The 16,077-nt window shown below is 47.6% G+C and overlaps 1 protein-coding gene across 1 annotated transcript in view; it reads right to left on the reverse strand.

The window, feature by feature from the left end:
* Positions 1-391: 391 nt before the first annotated feature.
* The window catches only part of ADAMTS15 (ADAM metallopeptidase with thrombospondin type 1 motif 15), a 41,299-nt gene continuing 25,613 nt past the window's right edge, over positions 392-16,077 (reverse strand). Inside the window, exons 3-9 of the mRNA XM_028707803.2 lie at positions 13,401-13,568; positions 11,282-11,565; positions 9,041-9,218; positions 7,496-7,677; positions 6,150-6,325; positions 1,433-4,885; positions 392-1,153 (exon numbers count right to left, since the gene is read on the reverse strand). Coding sequence (XP_028563636.2) covers positions 4,105-4,885; positions 6,150-6,325; positions 7,496-7,677; positions 9,041-9,218; positions 11,282-11,565; positions 13,401-13,568 — 1,769 coding nt within the window. The 3' untranslated portion in view covers positions 392-1,153; positions 1,433-4,104. The remainder of the gene's footprint in view (positions 1,154-1,432; positions 4,886-6,149; positions 6,326-7,495; positions 7,678-9,040; positions 9,219-11,281; positions 11,566-13,400; positions 13,569-16,077) is intronic.

Here is a 16,077-nt window from a genome sequence, read left to right on the forward strand (position 1 = left end):
TCCACCCCCTTGGCCATGATGGTCACTGGCTGACCCGGGGCCAATCCTTGCCTCCCAGCCTTACCCTACCTCATAGGGTTGTTGTGGGGATTTAAAAAGGGGGGAGAAAACCATGTACTGCACCCTGAACCCCTTGGAGGAAAAGGTGGGGTAGAAATGTAATGAATAAATAAATAACTGGGTCTGATTTTAGAGTTCTGACCGATTTTTACCTTTTCTGTAGTGCGTGTCATGCACACCGCTTGTAGGGTATCAGAATATAAACAGTATAGATAAATAGAATACAAACCTTTTGAAATCTGAAAGTTCGTAATATAGATTATAGAAGATGCAATGTGCCCTTCAGTGATTATATGTGCACCAGGACCCCAAAAACTGCGCAACAGCCAGATTGTTTAAATACTTAACAGTTTTATTTTAGGTTTGCTATCCACACACAAACAGCAGAGACCAACACATAGTATACATGGTATACACAAAGCAGCCAGTACAATAGGCATTTCCATCCTTTTGCTGTATATCTTGCAAAAGAATCATATCTTTAACAAAAATTAAAAGCCCCTCCCTTCCCAAACACACTGCAATGGGCAAGGATGTCAGTGCTGCATAGTTGATGGAAACCAACTGTTTTGATAAAGGGAAGCCTCTGAAGCCATCAAAGGCTGGATTACTGGGCATGGCAGAAGACAACAGTTTTTAAAAAAAAACCAACACAAATTAAAATGCATTTTCAGAGAAGTCAGAAAGTCAGTTTGAAGTCTGTACAAGTCACAGGTCCTTCTGTCTCCCCCGGAGAGCTGTAGTTCTGCAAAAGGGTGAGATTTCTATTCGAGACTCCTCCATGCCAAACTACACCATTGCAAGTAAATTTGCAAGGTGTACTAACCCATCATACCACATGTAACTCTGCTACTCCTTTGTGGTTCTTTTCCTTACTCTTCACTGGCAGACAAGGCAAGCAACTACTTGCAAGCCTGGTAAACTGGTATAAATGCAATGTACACCTATGGTGAACAAAGACCTAAAACCTAAGGTAAGGTACGTGTGGCCTCTAGATGTTATTGGCCCCTATCTGTGATTATCCTTGGCCACTGGCTAAGCTGGCTGGGACTGATAGAGTCCATCAACATCTGGAGAACTACAGGTTCCCCATCTCTGTCATCTAAAGAAAAAGGTAAAGGTACCCCTGCCCATACGGGCCAGTCTTGACAGACTCTAGGGTTGTGCGCCCATCTCACTCAAGAGGCCGGGGGCCAGCGCTGTCCGGAGACACTTCCGGGTCACGTGACCAGCGTGACATCGCTGCTCTGGCGAGCCAGAGCTGCACACGGAAACGCCGTTTACCTTCCCGCTAGTAAGCGGTCCCTATTTATCTACTTGCACCCGAAGGTGCTTTCGAACTGCTAGGTTGGCAGGCCTCTAGAGGGCAGGCCTCTGTCATCTAGAGCTGCACTAATATGTTTTGACAGGTGTAACTGGTTTCCAGAGGGACCGCCAGGTCTAGAATTTTGAGGGCAAGGATCTAGAACTTTGGCCACATGGTGCTTTTAGAGAAGAATGTCAACTGGGACCATTTTGCCCCACCCAGTGACTTTCCCAATGTCCTCCATGTTGTAAATATAGATATATCTATCAACCTGATAACTTCACAATTTTTTTCTTCTCACCATCTATAGAAGAAAATAAATAAACCCAGAAGTTCTGATTCCATTCTCAAGTAATTTGAATATCGCTGCAGATCTCTTAGTTTCAATGGAACATACCAAGCATGTGTGGACAAGCAGAATATCAGGCCCAGCGACCTGAATTCACAACCTCTCTTAATATATAATTCCATTTTACAACCTTGTAAACAATCGGTTAAGGAAGAAGTGGGAATGCCACTGTTTTTAGTCAACAGAAATCCCCATCCCCAAATACCATAGAATCAGCACCATTTTGAAATCAAGAGTGCCTCTATTTGCTACATGTGGCAGAGAAACAAACAAAGTGGAAGGGACTCTCAAGATGATGAAGGGTATGGAAACGAAGCCTTATGAGGAACACTCCCATGAGGGAGTTGGGCATGTCTAACTTGGAGGTGACTGAGAGATGATATGATAGTCAGCCATCTTCAGATATCTAAACGGCTGTCACATGGGAGAGGGAGCCAGCTAATTTTCTGCTGCTCCAGAGAGGAGGACCTGAACCAATTGATTCAAATGATAAGGTGATTCCAACTAAACCTCTGGTGCTAAGAGCTGTTCAGCAGTGGAATGGGCCACCTGGGAACGTGGTGGATTCTCCTTCATTGAAGGTTCTTAAACAGAGGTGGAGGTGGAACTATCTGTCAGGGATCCTTTCACTGTGGTTGCTGAATTGCAGCAGGCTGGACTAGATGAACCTTGGAGGTCCCTTCCAACTCTACAATGCTATGAAAGCTATTGACCACCTTACATCCAATGAAAATAACTTGGAGAGAAAGGTGGTGTTGATTCACCCATTTGCAGACACATGAAAAGGCACTAGCAGAGTTGAACTGAAGGGCATAGGGACTCTAAGACATGGATGGGCAAAAGGCAGGTTGACTGTGAGATCTCTGGCTGATTTGCTGTTTAATAGGAGCAACAATTTTTTATTGGGGGGAAAACTGCCGTTCCCTAGAATTTCAAACCAGGGCTTCTCCCAGTCCAATTTGGAGTTGCCAGGGATTGAACCTGGGACCTTCCGCATGCCAAGCTGATGCTCTACCACTAAGCTAAGGCCTCTCGTCTCATGGTGGGAACAAGCACGCTATTCTCACTATAAGGGAACAACCATAGCATTCCAGCCTGGATAGTTAAAGACTAAAACCTTAAGGTGCAATATCACACTAATAAGCTCCAGGTATCAGAAGTGGAGTAATGGGGACCACCTCTTCAGTATATCCTTAGTATAATGGTTGACTTAGCCCCAGGCATCAGAGCAGCTGTAAATATCCACCTGACCGTATGATTTCCCCCTTCCCTGCAAATTGTTCAAGTAGCACACAAGGATGGCTGCGGGAAACTCAATTTGGCCCTTAAAGATTTTTCATGCACAGTACAAAGTCAGCTTGGCAAATATCCAGAGCACTTCAGAGAAAGAGGCGTTCAGATTCACAGGTATTTTGCAGAGGCTTAATGCAATCTCTGGAAATACTCATAATACAGCAATGAATTTGGAAGAGGTGTGGCTTATGAATAACTCCTAAGAAGAGAAGAGAAGAATCTGGGTTTTCTCACTCCCTTGTGCATGTGTTGGAGAGATAAAATGCCCCCTCAAACTGCTATAGGGGTTGTTCCAAGGGAAATAGGCAACAAACAAATGGTTTACTTCAACCAAGAAAGACAAAAAAGAATAGAAAAAGAGGTCAAGCACCATTTAAACCTACACGTTTGGCCCGTAAACATAAACAGAAGTAAAGCAACCCATCCATCGTCAGCCCTGCACAGAAGCCGGAAAGCAACAAGGGGGTGGGAATTTCTAGAGACCCACAACGCATCAGGGCTGGTCGGCCTTGGAGGTACCTTACTGTACCAGTTGGAAAGCCTTGCATTTTGCTGTGGGTGCAATGGTAATCCCTTATGGTCCTTTACAATGGGAGGGTGATGGGTCCCCAATAGGAGATGACCCCTTTGTATTTTGGAATAGGTTGGGGCCATGACTCTAAGGAACGGCCGCCATTGTCTCTGGTCCATCTTGGACGGCAATTTCTCTCAATCTCCGATCTTGCCTTTCTACTTCATGACTGCAGGTTGCGCCATGGGAGGCAGAGATTGGGTGGTTTGGCAGCTTCGAGGTAGTTGTTTATTCCTGCTTCACCACAGAGCGCCCAGATCGTCAAACCCTCCTACTCAGCCCCTTCTCATTGGCACTCTCCCTTGCTTGCTCTCATTCTCTCTCTCTTTCGGCCCATTCAGAATCCTTTAGTTCGTCCAAATGCACTATGTAACAGATCCCACTCCACTCAATCAACTCCCTTTTCCCTCCTTCCCTCCCCCCGGAGGCTATTTTTGTTTCTTTTTTTTACACTTTCAGCCACTTGATCGTCAAGAGCCAGAATTATGCTCATTAGGCCTTGGTCAATACGAGGGTCCAGCCCGGTCAGCACGGCCTCAGGGTGCAAAAGTCCAGCTCCTGGGGCTTCTTCCTGAGGTTGCAGCGGTCGCGGGGCAGCAGGACAGCCCCCCTGCCCATGCACTTCAGCATGCGTCGCTTGAAACCCCGGCCACATGTTTTCGAGCACGGCGACCAGGAGGAGGCCTCCCACACCGGGCAGGGGTCCCCACATATCCTGATGTCAGTGGGCCGCTGAGTGGCATCACACGCAGAGGCTGACTGGCCAAGGGCATCGCGACACTGCACCATGCGCTTCTGCAGCCCATTGCCACAGGTGACCGAGCAGTCTTCCCAGCTGGTGGTGGCCCACTTGTAGGAGGGGCGTTTGTAATCCGGTCTGCCGGGATCAAGGCGGTTGGAGAGGGTGAGGATGCTGTTGGTGAGGACCGGCGGGCGCTTCCCATCTTTGCGGTATGAGGACTTGTCCTCCCTGCTTTCTTTGGGCAAGTAGAAAGAGTATCGGACCCGAGGCGGGGTCATCTTCCCCACAGACAACACTTCCACCGTCAACGGTTCCTGGATGGGCATAAAGGCTTGGAGGCTCTCCACAGCTGTCCCGGTTCCACTGTAGCGCAACACGCTCCCCTTGACCATCAGGTCCCTCTCTACCGCCGAGACAATGAAATGCCCGTTCAGGAGGTATTTGCCGTGCCCGTTTTTCACAGCCAGGTAGTTGTCATCACTGACCAAGCCCTTGTAGCCCCGCTGCCGGATGTCAATGCTGGAAGCTCCAGCTGGGATGAGCACCACAAAGTTGTAGCCATGCCTGGATGAGGGGGGGGGGATTAGATGTGATACAAGTTAGCAAGTTCACACAGGATAGGGCTTGCATGGAGTGCAGAATTCAGTCTTAGAATATCTCAGGATGGAAGCTTTTGAGCCAGTTGGGCCCAGAATTAGCAACCGCATCCTCAAGCAGTTGATGGGAAGGCTACATCCTTACAGCCCCCCCCCCCCCGGCCTGCTGTGAGCCTTTGGTTTCAGGAGGCTGACACCACACATTTAGAGCACTATGATACTACTTTAAACAGTCATGGCTCCTTCCCACCCAAAGTATCCTGAGAACTAAGTTAATGGTGCTGAGAGTTGTTCAGAGACCCCATCACAGAGCTGCCATTCCCAGAGTGGCTTAACAATCAATCCCTCTTTGCAGGGAACTCTGGGAATTGCAACTCTGGGAGGGAAATAGGGGTTTCATAACAATGCCTAGCAAACCACATCTCCCAGAATTCCCTAAGGGAAGCCATGGCTGTTTAAAGTAGTATCATAGCACTTTAAATGTATGGTATGAATGTCATTCTAGGGCATTGTGGGAAATTTAAACGGAGGCTCACCCTCCAGTGCTAATCAGAGGGCCACTGCCTGCCCTCCAAGAGCCCCATAAGAGGGCATCAGCTGAAACTGGCTTTGAAACAAGCACTTCCATTCTAAACTAGATGTCGATAGTCATTTTGCAACATAGACTGCACCCTCTCTAAGAAAGCTTAAAATAAACATACAGAATATGTATTGAGCTGGGCAGCAATAGTAGCCAATGTGGCTTTGCAACTCCCACCATCCCTGACTGGATGCAGCTGGTGGAAGTCCAACAGCATCTCCCCACCACCCCCACTCTAAATGTTGATACTTATTCTCTGTTATTCAAATCTAGCCCCCTATGGACTGAATCAGACATTTGTTGGGTGTCGCTCTGTGATGTCTACAGAAAGCCCTCCAGGATCTCAAGCAGGGCTCTTTCCCAACACTTTCCCACAGCTCAGGGGCAGAGCATCTGCTTTGCATGCAGAAGGTCTCAGATTCAATCCCTGGCATCTCTGGGTAGGGCTTGGACAGCTGCTGCCAGTCAGTGTTGACATCCCTGAGCTAGACGGACCTATGGTGAGACGTGACATAAGGCGGTTTTCAACATTGCATGCCAGAGTTCTGACCTCAGGCTTTCTGGACGCAAACTGGGTGCTGCCCCACTTAGCTATGTCTGCATTCCTCTCCATGGAAGCAGGCAGAGGTTTTTAAAAAAGAAGCTCACTCACATGGGTTTGGTGAACAAGCCGGAGACCTTCTTGCAAGTCTTGTTGTCTCCGCCACACACACCGCATTTGTCGTACTTCTTTTTGGAACCCAGTCTCCCATCGCATCCAGCCTTGATACATTTGCCCTGGACACACAGCGAGGTGGAATCTGGGGAACATGGCGTGCCATCCACCACCTGGGCAGATAAAAGTATGCACTTGTTCATGCAATGCACAGTTAAACTATGGAACTCATTGCCACAGGAGGCACCAACCTAGGTGGCAGTTAAAAAAGGTTTTAGACAAATGCATGGAGGAGAGGGCTAGGAATGCCTACTAGCCATGTTTTACCTCCTGGTTGGGGGCACCAATGCTTCTGAAGACCAGTTGCTGGAAATCACAGGAGGGGAGAGAGCTCTTGTGCTCCGGACCTACATGTGGGTTTCCCACAGACATCTGGTTGGAAGGCAGGTATATACTCCCCTTGAAAGAATGGCACCATGACCAGAACTAGTCCTGAACAATAGCAGAGCCCAATGCAAACTTGTACTGGAATGCAGAATGCCGATCTTCCACCCATGAAGATGGAATGGTTTGGGACACACCCTTTATGTTGTGTTTGCATTCCAGTACAGCTGTACCAAATGTGTGGGGTTAAGGGCTAGTGAAGCATTGCTAGGTTGTAGGTAAGGTGAAGGTGAAGGTAAAGGTAAAGGTAAAGGGACCCCTGACCATTAGGTCCAGTTGTGACCGACTCTGGGGTTGCGGCGTTCATCTCCCTTTATTGGCCGAGGGAGCTGGCTTACAGCTTCCGGGTCATGTGGCCAGCAGGACTAAGCCGCTTCTGGTGAACCAGAGCAGCGCACGTTTACCTTCCCGCACGTTTACCTTTCTACTTGCACTTTGGCATGCTTTCAAACTGCTAGGTGGGCAGGAGCTGGGACCAAACAACAGGAGCTCACCCCGTCACGGGGATTCGAACCGCCAACCTTCTGATCAGCAAGCCCTGGGCTCTGTGGTTTAGACCACAGTGTATGATTCACACAAATCCAGATTATGATCCACATCATTCAAGTGATTCCAGAACATCTCCATTTAGCTCAACGGGGGGAAATTTATTTCTATTTCAAGTAACATTTAATTAAAACAACCTCATATGTTCTTTCTCTGACGACAGTTCTTTCCAGTTATTAATTCTCACTGGTTCTTAGTTGAAAGTTCGCAGAAACACATTATCACTGATTAAATTTTGCACTGCATTCCCCTTCCCTCCCCGCTCAAGCCAACTCTGCAAACAGCTTTTGCCCCCACATCGGTCTTCCTCTCCCAATTTACCAAAGAGACCACGGTTTGGGATCCCAGCTCACCTTTGGAGCCAAGACGTAGAAGTACCCGGTTCCATTCGCTCTACAGATCAGCTTACACTTGTCGCGAGGAGACACTCCCGAATACTTGGGGACCCAAGAGACTGTGGCCGTGAGCCGGTTTGTGCTGTGGTTGTAGCCATTGAAAGCCTCACACTGTTCTTCCCGAAAGCTCTTCCCAGGGACTGTATGGAAACAATTTCATGCAGTTATAAAAAAAGAAGAAACAACCCTTTGGGGTTGATTCACACATGCAAACAAGTTATCAGGTTATGCCATCATGTAGCGACTCTCCACTGAGTGTCGGAGCCATCCCCAGTGTTTGACGTGCTATTTCATCTTCCATGTCTATTTCACACACACTCACGATTGCAGGCAGTGGTTGAGAAAACTCTTTGGGGCCTCTGGCCCTCCAGATGTGGTTGAACTACAATACCCATCATCTCTGGCTATTGCTATTGCTTGCTTGGGCTGATGGGAGCTGGAGTTGTCCAAAGGAACCAAGGAAGCTTGCCTTATATTAACTCAGACTGTTGGTCTATTGGGTTTAGTATTGCCTACACAGCTCTCCAGGGCTTCAGGCAGAAGAGTTTCCAGCCCAGCCTGGAGTCTCCAGGGGTTGAACCTGGGTCCTTCTGCATGCAAAGCAGATGCTCCATCACCTTCCCTGTCCCTGATTTAGGGTCTCCTCCAAGTGACCATTGTTTTGAAGAAGGCAGGTCACTTTGCTGCATGCATTATATGATGCAGGTTACACTTGAAGGAGGGCCAAAGTCTCATAAAATAAGCATGTCATATAATGAGTTTACATAGGGAGAGCAGGGATACAAGAACCTGTTGCCCTCCAGGTGAAGTTAGACTCCAGCTCCCATCAGCCCCGGACAGCGTGGCCCAATGGTCAGAGTCTGGTATTTAAGGTACAGTTTGGAATGACTGCAGGGGACCAACAAAGTACTGAGTTTTGATATTGTTATAATTCAGCTACTATTAGGGGAATATTGGAAAACTAATAAAAAATTATTTGGAAAAAATAGCACTGAGTTTCATTTCCCATATATTTTTAATATGAGAAATCATATACTATATGTTTGCTTTTACTATATCCTGCTCTTGTGATTTATTTCCCCCCAGAAGCCTCTCATCCAGGATTTGCCTGCCTCGTCATCTGCTCAGATTCATCGGTGCTTCAGCCTCAGATATTTATTAATTATTATTATTATTATTATTATTAATATTATTATTATTATTATTACTGAATCACTCTTCTTCAAACATAGCACAGGGCAATGTACAACAAAATTAAATAAGTAATTAAAACAACTGCAAAATGAAAATATGCATAAAGCAACAGTCACAAAAAGTGCAATCCACACATTGCTGTCCAGTGACAGGCGTTGTCAATCATCTGGTGGCGGTGGCAGCAGAAGCTGGTGCAGGTGGCAAGAAGATGCTCCAAAACCATTCACTGGCTCCACCCAAGCTGCAGCCTCAGATGGTCTCAGACCATTCGCTGGCTCTTAGCCAGGCCCACCCCTTTGCAAAGCTCACCTGAATCAGAGCAGGGGTCCAGACTGCAGGAGCGGTACTTCACTCTCACTCCTTCACAGTACTTCCCTTCGTTGGCAGGGGGCGGGTTGTTGCATTCCCGCTTTGCCAGCTGGACTCCGCCGCCACAGGTCCGAGAGCACTGGCCGTAGGGCGCCCATTTCCCCCAGTTGCCATCCACCTGCCAAGGCACACCGCAGAGAGGCAGACATGAAACCCACAGCCAATGCCTCAGCTTAATTATACTGTATTCATCACATTTCTACTTAGGATTTATCACTAGCCTTGATAAAAACAACAACACTTGAACTTTGTATGCCATGGTTTGCTCAAGCCATCACTAGCCTTGATAAAAACAACAACATCATGAACTTTGTATGCCATGGTTTGCTCAAGCCATCACTAGCCTTGATAAAAACAACAACATCATGAACTTTGTATGCCATGGTTTGCTCAGGCAAGAAAGGGCTATCTTTTGAGCATGTGCAAAACACCCTTCTCTGTAGTCAGTAGCTTCAAAAATATTATCTCCTGCTCTACAAGCAAAGGACAAGAGAGAAAGCCAGCAAGCAATTAATCAAGTCAGTTGCTCATGCAGTGCCCAACAATTCAGTCTTGCATTGTATTGATGGGTAACCTGTGGCCCCCTTTAGATGTCAGACTCCAACTCCCAACAGACACAGCCAGCACAACCAATGACCAGGGGATGATGGGAGTTGTAGTCTAGCAACACGTGGAGAGCCACAAGTTCCCCATCCCTGGTCCAGATATGGCCACACTTGTGGATGACATGACATGCAGTGCTATTTTTCTTGAAAAAGAGGTGCCAGAACTCATCATGAACACCTGACAGGTGCTGGAACTGAGTGAAAAGGCCCTGATGACATGCAATTATGAAAATTCATTATGTAATTTAATCAATATGTAATTAATTTAAACCCTTGCGGTGGGCTAAAATAGTACTCTGGTACTCTGGATGATGGCGCTGGTGCAATCATTGTACAGTGGTACCTTGGCTTACGAACTTAATCCATTCCGGAATTCCGTTCTTAAATCAAAGCGTTCTTAAACCAAGGCGTGCTTTCCCATAGCAGCGGGGGGACTCAATTTACAAATGGAACACACTCAACAGGAAGCAGAACATGTTCTGCTTCCAAGGCAAAGTTCACAAACCAAAATACCTACTTCCGGGTTTGCAGTGTTCTTAATCCAAGCTGTTCTTAAACCAAGTACCACTGTAAAAGTCTGTAGATGGCAAGCATCCTCTCCAGTAGCACCCCTTCTTCCTCACACAAGAGGCAATGCCTCTTCTGATGCCTGCCTGCTAAGGCACAAGCATGCAACACTGCTTTCTGCTCGGAAGCTGTTTTTATTCCAATGCAAATGTGACCAATTGATCCATCGACCAATCTGCTTCAACCTTAATTGCGTGCCCCAACAAAAATAAGGCACATGCAACATGGAGCAAGGATAGAGATCAGCACTGCACAAATTGCAATCTGCTCTCGCTGCTAAGCATCCCAAACATACAATGGCAAAAAAAAAAAAAAACAGTGGAAAGAAAAGAGATAGGTTTCTAGCATCACTACCTCTGGGGAACCCCTTCATGCAGAACTCGTGAACTCCTTGATTCTGTGCAAGCATGCAGTTAATACTGGGTGGAGAATTCAGCGTTCTGAGAAGCTCAGCTTTTAGGGTTTGTTTGGTTTTGTTTGTTTGTTTGTTTGTTTGTTTGTTTAAAGCAAGTTTCTAGCTGTTACGCCTGTAAAAGAGGAAGCGTGTCAGTGATGGCCGGTGAAATCTCAGAAGCCTGTCAAAGATTCAAATTCTCTAAAGCCGTCGGTTTAGTCAATGGAAGAGGGTAAGATGCGTTTCACACATCTGTTTCGTTTACATGATTTAGAGCTTTGTAACGCATAAGTCTAGACCAGGGGTCAGCAAACTTTTTCAGCAGGGGGCCAGTCCACTGTCCCTCAGACCTTGTGGGGGGCCGGACTATATTTTGAAGGGAAAAAATGAATTCCTATGCCCCGTAAATAACCTAGAGATGCATTTTAAATAAAAAGGACACATTCTACTCATGTAAAAACACGCTGATTCCCGGACCGTCCGCAGGCCGGATTAAGATGGCGATTGGGCCGGATCCAGCCCCCGGGCCTTAGTTTGCTTACCCATGGTCTAGACCTCCACAGATATCAGCCCTTCCCAAGCCACATCCTCAGTACGGAGCCAACAGGTACTCACCCGGTACTTACTGATGTTATGCCTCTCGACACAGACACCCTTCAGGCAGAACCTCCCTTCTCCACAGCTGGTGCCATCCGCCCAAGGGAAATGGCGCGTCTGGCACATGATGTGTCCCCGTGCCTTCCCTGTGCACCACAGCTTGGTGCAATACTGCATGTATGGGCAGGGCTTGGAGCCCATGCCAAAGGCCAGCTCACACTGCTGGTTGAGGTTGTAGTTGGAACCAGGGAGGTCTTCAGGCAGTGGGATGGGCTTGGTGGGTTCATCCAAGAGGCAGTCGCCTGGAAGAGGGAGGGAGAGGAGGGGAACGGGGAGGGAGTCAGCAAAAGAGAGACTTCATAGATTTTGACAGCTTCCCCAAGCAAGTAAGTTGCCACATTCCTAAACAGTCTAGCTTTCTGCCGAACTCTGCTTACGCGTACACACAGCTCCATTGGATGTGTGTCACAGATGTTGTATAGAACGGCTCCCAGAGGGACTGTAAAGAAGATCAGATGCACTTTGAACATGATCATGAGACCTGCGGGTATATGGCGGTATATAAATTCAACAAATAATGACAATCTTGATGATGATCAAGGGCTCTGCCAGTGTGGTGTAGTGGTTAAGAGCGGTAGTCTCGTAATCTGGGGAACCGGGTTCGCGTCTCCGCTCCTCCACATGCAGCTGCTGGGTGATCTTGGGCCAGTCACACTTCTTTGAAGTCTCTCAGCCTCACTCACCTCACAGAGTGTTTGTTGTGGGGGAGGAAGGGAAAGGAGAATGTTAGCCGCTTTGAGACTCCTTCAGGTAGTGATAAAGAAGGATATCAAATCCAAACTCTTCTATACTGCCTTGGTCAGAATACCTGAACACCTGAAATACTATGTTCTGGCGCCACAGTTTAAGAAGGATGTTGACAAGCTGGAAGCTGTGCAGAGGAGGGTGACCAAGATGGTCAAGGGTCTGGAAACCAAGCCTGATGAGGAACGTTTGAGGGAATTGGGTATGTTTAGCCTGGATGAGAGGAGAAATGCATAGCCATATTCCGATATCTCAAGGGCTGTCACGTGGAGGATGAAGCAAGCTTGTTTTCTCCTGCTCTGGAGGCCAGGACCTGAAGCAATGTATTCAAGTTACAAGAAGGGAGATTCTGGCTAAACATCAGGAAGAACTTTCTGACAGTAAGAGCTGTTCAGCAGCAGAATGGACTCCCTCAGAAGGTTGTGGACTTTCCTTCCTTGGAGGTTGATAAGCAGAGGGTCCCTTCCAACTCTGCAGTTCTATGAAAAGAAGCCAGTGAGACATTCAAGACCAGTGAATGTTAAGTCGAAGGCTTCGTATCCAAATATGGCAAGAGTGGCTAATCTGTGGCCCTCCAGATGCTGTTGGACTCCAACTCCCATCAACCCCAGCCAGCCTGGCCAGTAGTGGTGGGAATTGCATCTAGAGGTTCCCCAGCTCTGCTCTGTGGGTGTCGTTCCAGGATGTGGTCTCAAGTCACATGAAACTAAGGTGGAGAAATCCATTGGGGGCTTTACCTGAGGATGAACCTCCAATATCCACCTTAAAACTACACTTTGGGCAAAATTCAGCTGCAGCTCTATAGAAAGGTGGTGCCTTATATGTCAATCTTCCTGGCAGCTTCTGGCCAAACGTTGGTCTGGAGGCAGGGAGAGACTTGAGCTCATATCAAATGCCATGACTGGATGACAACCAAGAAGCAAGGAGGACTCAGTTCACTGGCGGTGGAAGAATACAAGTGCTGCACTCGGAGGCCTCCATAGGTTTTCTCTTCATAAGCTCCAGCCTTCGTCATTGCCAGGGAGAAGAATGGGAACTGCGGAGCAGAAGCTTTGGCCTAACCAATCTCCTTGGTCTTCCAGACATGCCATTCCACTGCTATCCTTCAGGCCTGGAAGAACGCTCCTAGAAGCTCCCCTTTGCCTCCTTGTTTGTGACTGAAACTATTTAGCATTCGCTGCTATTTAAGCCCAGCAAATTTCAAAGTAAGGTACCTCCTAATTCTGGCTAGCTTTGACAACAAAGCAATACACAGGGTGGCACCCAGTCCTGGCACCCAAATGCCTCCTTTGCTCGCCCCTTTTCACCTACCTACTCCCTATCCCCTGCTCACCATGTCCGCTGTCCAGGAAGTCGGTGATGATAGCAGCGCTGCAAGCCGACCAAGGGCTGATGCGGTCAATCTGGATAAGAGTGGGCGACATCATGTGGTTGGTCCTCAGCCTTCCAAAGACCTCCTCACAGACCTTCACGTTGTCATGGGGCATGTTGAACACGTGTCCTAGAAGGAGAAACAGTTGTCATTTGAAAACCACGGAGAGTATCTCCAGCAGCCTTTGGGCAACAAAGTTCACAGTTAACCAAGGTGTCCAACCAATCACCTCTCCAGTGATTTCATGGGGGGCTGAGTGTGGAATCTAAATTATTTGGTCAGCCATAGGGATGGAAGCATCTGGCGATTTCAGTTCTCTCCGTTTCTCATGTTTCCGTTCTTAAATTCCCACGCTTCTACGGCAAGTTGCATTTTTTTAAACTTAAAAAAATATTATTACATTTTAGTGCAAATGTCTCCTAATAAACATTTATTTATTTATTTATTTATTTATTTAAAATGCCAAAGTGGGGTACAGCATGTTAAAATCAATCAATCAATAAAACATTAGCCAGGTGATGTTCCTCTGGCGTCATGAGGAGCCTCTTCAGTGGGGCTGGTGAGTGTGGGCACAGCTCCCTAGGCCAGGTGGAAAGGGCCTTGCAGGGAGCGGCCTTCGTGCCTCACAGCTGGGCGATGTTCCTCCAGCCTCAAACATATTTTTGTATGCAATTTTGAACACATTTTGCCTGCATTTTTGCATGCTATTTTCACTAACATATTCCTATTTAGGCAAACTTCCATGTAATATATGCATTTTTGTAAACACTGTTTGGTTGGAGAACTGCATCATAAAATCCAGACGAGTGCATATTTTGAAGGATGTCTGTGTTTCGATTTTCATATTGTTTCAGAGCGTGTGAATTGAATAGATTTGGCTTCAAATGCAAACTGTATCAATTTATCCCCGCATCCCTAGTGAGTCACCAAACTCCATACACAAATTCGCTGTGGGTTTGCACTTCAGACTGATGATAGCAGACATTGGAGAGGCACCCAGCACATTCCAGGGCCACTGCCACCCTAAACCCAGGAGTGGAAGGAGACCAAGTCATTGACACAGCATTTTCCAAGGGCATTAGTTGCAAAGAAGATATGGCTGTCATGGCAGCAAAAAGCCTTTAGGAAAAGAAACAGGGAGGATAGATGCCTCATCAGTTTCTCATCATATAATGCTTTTCACTAATGTATGCATGTATATGGACACTCTACAGCAATATATGCATTTTGAATGTATTGCTTTCCTGGCAAGTTGCATTGCAAGATTCAGAGAAGTGCAAATGTCAAAGGATGGCTCTGTTTCGGTTTGTGTATGGATTGGGACAATGCAGATCAGGTAGGGTCATCTTTCGCTTGGAACTGAATCCAATTTCTCTCCAGGTGGGTCACAACAGCAGCCCTATAACCAGGTGGGTCACAACAGCAGCCCTATAACCATAAAGACAGAGGGTAAGGAATTAAGAAGTGGGTCCCCAAACACATGCAGGGGCAAAAGGGGGGTCCTGGGTCTGCAGAGGGTGAGCACAATTAGACTACACTGTGGGATATTTACACTTCAGTCAAGCCAACAATGCATGTTTGCTAGATAGGCACATGATAGGAGCTGAAGCTCAGAGTTTTCCTGTAAGTCTGCTAGAGAGGACTCTGAGAGCCACTCTCACTGTGCCCTGACAGCGGGAGGGTGTAGCCGTGTAGCCACATATTACACATCCTTAAGATTTCATGCAGGGGTCTCTGCCAACCCTACTGGAAATTGCCCCTGGCACCTTCTGCATGCAAGTCTGATGCTGTACCATTGAGCTATGATCCTTAGACACGAGAGATGCCAGAAAGCCACTGCCCATCATAGTAAACAATACTAGGCTAATATAACATTCAGAACAAGGCAGCTTCAGGTGTTCATTGACGTCCCTTGAAGCTTCTCATCACACACCCCAGATCAGATTTCCCCAAGCCTGTCCGGGATGCTCATTGCACATCCCCTTTTGACTTGCATCCTGCGGCGGATGCCTGCATAATGTCTGGTCAAACACAGCTCATCAACAGCGTACTGCGGCCCACGAGGGGCTTGATAAACCTCTCCTCTTTGTCCTGGATGCGTGGGCTAGCAGAAAACAGCCTGAAGAGCAGCGCCAATGGCTTGGCAGGCCCCCGAACACACAGCTGGTAGACTGTGGCTTGGCCTGGTGGGTCACAAGTGGTGTCTTCGCTTCTTCCGTCACCCTCCCTGCATAATCCATAAAAGAGGCATCTCGGTCGCTCCTGGGACTCCCGGCTCTCTGCAAAAGCCTGCAAGTAAAGCCTTTGCTCCGTTGGATCCGCTTCCTGGCTCTGCGTTGTTTCCCGCTTCTCGCATTCTAATCAGATTGCCCCCCAAAGGCAGGGGGAAAGCTACACCAGATGCGTGTAACCCTGCCAGGGTCGAGCCTGCAAGCCAGCCACATCCTGGCCAAGGTTCACACCATCTGCTTTGTGTGTGGACACTCGCCCTTGCAGAAGGCAGAAGGAGGAAACCTGAGAATCCGAGGGAGGAGAGGGGGAGACAAGAAATGATTTCCTCCTTCCAACTCCCCAGCTACCCGGAGAGGAAGGTCCTGCCACAACTGCCCATTTCCCCTGGACGTCTGAAAGCAGATGC

Source organism: Podarcis muralis, chromosome 15 (assembly GCF_964188315.1).
Source record: "Podarcis muralis chromosome 15, rPodMur119.hap1.1, whole genome shotgun sequence".
Taxonomy (NCBI): domain Eukaryota; kingdom Metazoa; phylum Chordata; class Lepidosauria; order Squamata; family Lacertidae; genus Podarcis; species Podarcis muralis.